This window comes from Triticum aestivum, unplaced genomic scaffold, assembly GCF_018294505.1.
Source record: "Triticum aestivum cultivar Chinese Spring unplaced genomic scaffold, IWGSC CS RefSeq v2.1 scaffold100160, whole genome shotgun sequence".
NCBI classification, from domain to species: domain Eukaryota; kingdom Viridiplantae; phylum Streptophyta; class Magnoliopsida; order Poales; family Poaceae; genus Triticum; species Triticum aestivum.
In genome coordinates, this window is record NW_025226327.1 from 2,907 (window position 1) to 6,490 (window position 3,584).

The 3,584-nt window shown below is 45.5% G+C and overlaps 1 protein-coding gene across 1 annotated transcript; it reads left to right on the forward strand.

The window, feature by feature from the left end:
• Nucleotides 1-396: 396 nt before the first annotated feature.
• On the forward strand, nt 397-1,302 carry LOC123172576 (uncharacterized). Its single transcript, XM_044589526.1, has 2 exons — nt 397-709; nt 822-1,302. The coding sequence occupies exons 1-2, from the start codon at nt 512-514 to the stop codon at nt 1,131-1,133; spliced, it is 510 nt and encodes a 169-aa protein (XP_044445461.1). The 5' UTR covers nt 397-511; the 3' UTR covers nt 1,134-1,302.
• Nucleotides 1,303-3,584: the final 2,282 nt, after the last annotated feature.

The window sequence follows — 3,584 nt, forward strand, 5'->3', positions numbered from 1 at the left end:
ATCCTGGAATATACGTCGTCCAATCTATATCTAACGGATAGAAAGGATACTATTAAAATTTACTCGCACTCCTCTCCATATTTGCAGATAATAAGACATTCCCTCGTTCATCCTTTTCTTCCATAAGATCTTGATGTTCCATGCAACGCACTGGCATCTCGCTAGTCTAAGGAAAAAAAGTCTATTTTAAACCCTGAATTGGTAGAGATCCGGCGAAATGAACCCCAACGTCCAAATCCCTGCCGATTGCACCCCTAATCTATCCGATCCCGGTCCAAATCAAACCCTTGGGGCGGTTTCATGCTAATAGGCGCTGGCGTGGCAGTGGTCAGCCAGGATTCTGACTGGTGGGTCCCGCTATCGTCGACGAAGGCCAAGTCTTAGTGGCACCGCCCCCCCCGCATTTATCGTGCGAGTGGGGAACGAAAATAGGGTTCGTCCGCGCGGTGTGAAATCAGAGCGGAGCGCAGCGGAGCGGAGGAGAAATCTGAGCGTGGCGGCGGGGAGGGGGATGTCGTGGTCGTCGAGTGCTGCGTCCGCTCCCGGATCCCGTCAAGCTGTAGGAAGGAGCGGGGATGAGTCGCGCTCGCAGGTGCGCCACCGCGAGAACCCAATGTGCCGCTGCAACCCTCCGAGGAAGGCGCCAAGATGGATCTCATGGAGCCGGCAGAACCCTGGGAGGAGGTACTATTGCTGCGTGGATGCTATGGTGAGAATCAATTTTTGCCCTGTTTTTCTTGCGTGTAATTGAATTCTTCTCGTATTTCTTCTCCTCTGTGAAATGATTCCTTTTTTGGAAATATTTTTGTGCGTCTTAACAGCATGGTGGCTGCGGATTTGTGGAGTGGCATGATGATCCTTTGCCGAAATTTTTGAGTGAGCTGATTGGGGATCTGCGTGATGAAGTCCGGAGGCTTAAAGGTGCTGCAAATGTTGCTCGATCTGGCGATCAATTTGCAATGGTAGCTTCCAGTGAAGATCAAGCCACAAGGGAGGCCATGGTTCTATCTCCGCAAGAGCAACCGAGAGAGAAGAATGAAGAGATGGCTGGGATTAGGGCCAAATGTCATAGTGTGGTGTTTCTTTTTACTATATTTGTGCTTGGTTTCGTTGCAGGCAAGATGTTAAGTTAGTTCTTGGTTTAGTTGCATCCAAATCTAATTGCAGTGGAGTGTCTGGTTTAGTTGAATGTGTACTGGACAAGTTACGTTAGTTCTTGCTTAATGTGTGATGGATCAGTTAAGTTGTCTTTGTATGCAATGAGACTGAGTTTGTGGTAATTAAATGGTTTGAATCTTTTCAGAAAGTTTGAATTATAAAATCATTGCAAATGAGTTTGTCTTAAGTTCTTTCTTAATGACATTTGTTTACTGAATCCATCTAACTCAAATCAAACTGGCAAACAGAATAACACATAAACCTGGAGATATAACATCCATACCAAATGAACTACATACTTAAACTTGGGCATGTTTGCATCACAAGTGTTTGCAACATGTAGCAAACCCGATACATGATTGTTTTCAGGCATTCACAAAAGAGATGTTTGCACCATTACATTAAAAGTGTTTTAAACACTTCAACATCAACAAAAGTACTAGAACTGGCAAGCTGGAGCCATAACTAGTAGTTTCCACTGCAAGTGAAGTATTTGTAGCTTGGCACTGAGGATGCATCCTTTCTTCTTACTCTCTTAGCTCCAGTTCCTCTCACTGAAGTCCCCGTCCATCGTTTACTCCCTCGGTGTGCTTAATTAGGCGAAGCCCTGTGGAGATCGCATCACCATCACCGTCACCACGCCGCCGTGTTGCTGTAACTCATCTACTACTTCGCTCGTCTTGCTGCATCAAGAAGGCGAGGACGTCACCGAGCTGAACGTGTGCAGAACGCGGAGGTGTCGTGTGTTCGATACTTGATCGGTTGGAGCGCGAAAAAATTCGACTACACCAACCGCAGTGTGAAACGCTTCCGCTTACGGTCTACGAGGGTACGTAGACACACGCTCCCCTCTCGTTGCTATACATCTCCTTGATAGATCTTGGGTGTGCGTAGACACTTTTTGTTTTCCATGCAACGTTTCTCAACATGTCGACCCTCAAAATGTCAAGGACAAGAATTGGCTACTCCAAGACTCTACATTTTTTGTTTAGTGATCCAAGATCACATTGAGTCCCTTAGGAAAGCCAATACTATTAAAAGGGACGAGGTATTGTTAATGAGGTTGTTGCTCAAATGCTTAGTGATATTGCTAAAAAAACCAATCACTTCCTCAAATCACATCTCTCCAAAACCCTAAATATTCATTTCGGTCCCACCGATATCACCTACTTCGGACCCACCGAAATGACCATTTCGTTGCCACAGCCAAAACCCTAGCAATTCGGTTTGACCGAAAAGGACCTCGGTCCCACCGAGATGGCATTGCCAAGTTTCTGTGATGACATTGTTTTACTTTGGAATCACATTGAAACAATCAGAAATTTCAAGACTGAGTTCTAGCCTAGCCATTGCACTTTGGTCCCACCAAGTTGTTCCACTTCAGTCCCACCGAAAATCCCAGCGTTCATATCTTTTACACTAATCGATCTCACCGAGTTTTACATTCGGTCTCACCGATTTAGGTCAAAAGTGTGTAACGGTTGGATTTGGGGTGAAGGCTATTTATATCCCTTCACCCTGACCTACTCTCTAAGAGAGCCATCAGAACGGAACACAACTTCCACCATTCATTTTCTGAGAAAGAACCACCTACTCACATGTTGAGATCAAGAGATTCCATTCCTACCATTTGAAGCTTAATTTCTAGCCTACTCAAGTTGCTTTACACTCCAATCCTTCTCCTACCCAAGCCAAATCTGTGAGAGAGATATTGAGTGTTGAGGAGACTATCATTTGAAGCATAAAAGCAAGGAGTTCATCACAAGAGCAAGGAGTTCATCACCAACACAACATGTATTACCTTTTGGGGAGTGGTGTCTCCTAGATTGGTTAGGTGTCACTTGGAAGCCTCGAGATCATGTGGAGTTGAACCAAGGAGTTTGTAAGGGCAAGGATATCGCCTACTTCGTGAAGATCTATCCGAGTGAAGCTAGTCCTTCATGGACGGAAGCCATGGTGGAATAGACAAGGTGGCTTCTTCATGGCCCCTTCGTGGGTGGAGCCCTCTGTGGACTCGGGTAACCGTTACCCTCCGTGGGTTGAAGTCTCCATCAACGTGGGCGTGCGATAGCACCACATATCGAAACCACGCCATAAATCATCGTGTCTTCATTGCGTTTGAAATCTTCAATCCCTCATTTACTTACATGTGCAATGTTTTACTTTCCGCTGCTACACTCTTAGAATTGCATGTGTAGGATGATACTAGACTTGGTAGAATTGCTAAAATTTGCCCACAACTAAATTTGGGAAAAAATAATAGATTTTATTTGGTCAAGCAGTCTAATCACTCTCCCCTCCCTAGACATACTTTCAATCCTACAAGGGCGAGTTCAAGAAAATGGCTTTCTCGGGGGTTGTCCGAGTCCCGCCGCCCACTTGCGAACTCTTTTAGGTGCTCATGCAACAGTGGAGCTATGTACGTT

Bases quoted from the DNA above. Each gene is read 5' to 3' on its own strand.
- LOC123172576 (XM_044589526.1), top strand. From the start codon at position 512: ATGTCGTGGTCGTCGAGTGCTGCGTCCGCTCCCGGATCCCGTCAAGCT. The intron at 710-821 runs GTGAGAATCAAT...GCGTCTTAACAG, and splicing joins ATTGCTGCGTGGATGCTATG to CATGGTGGCTGCGGATTTGT.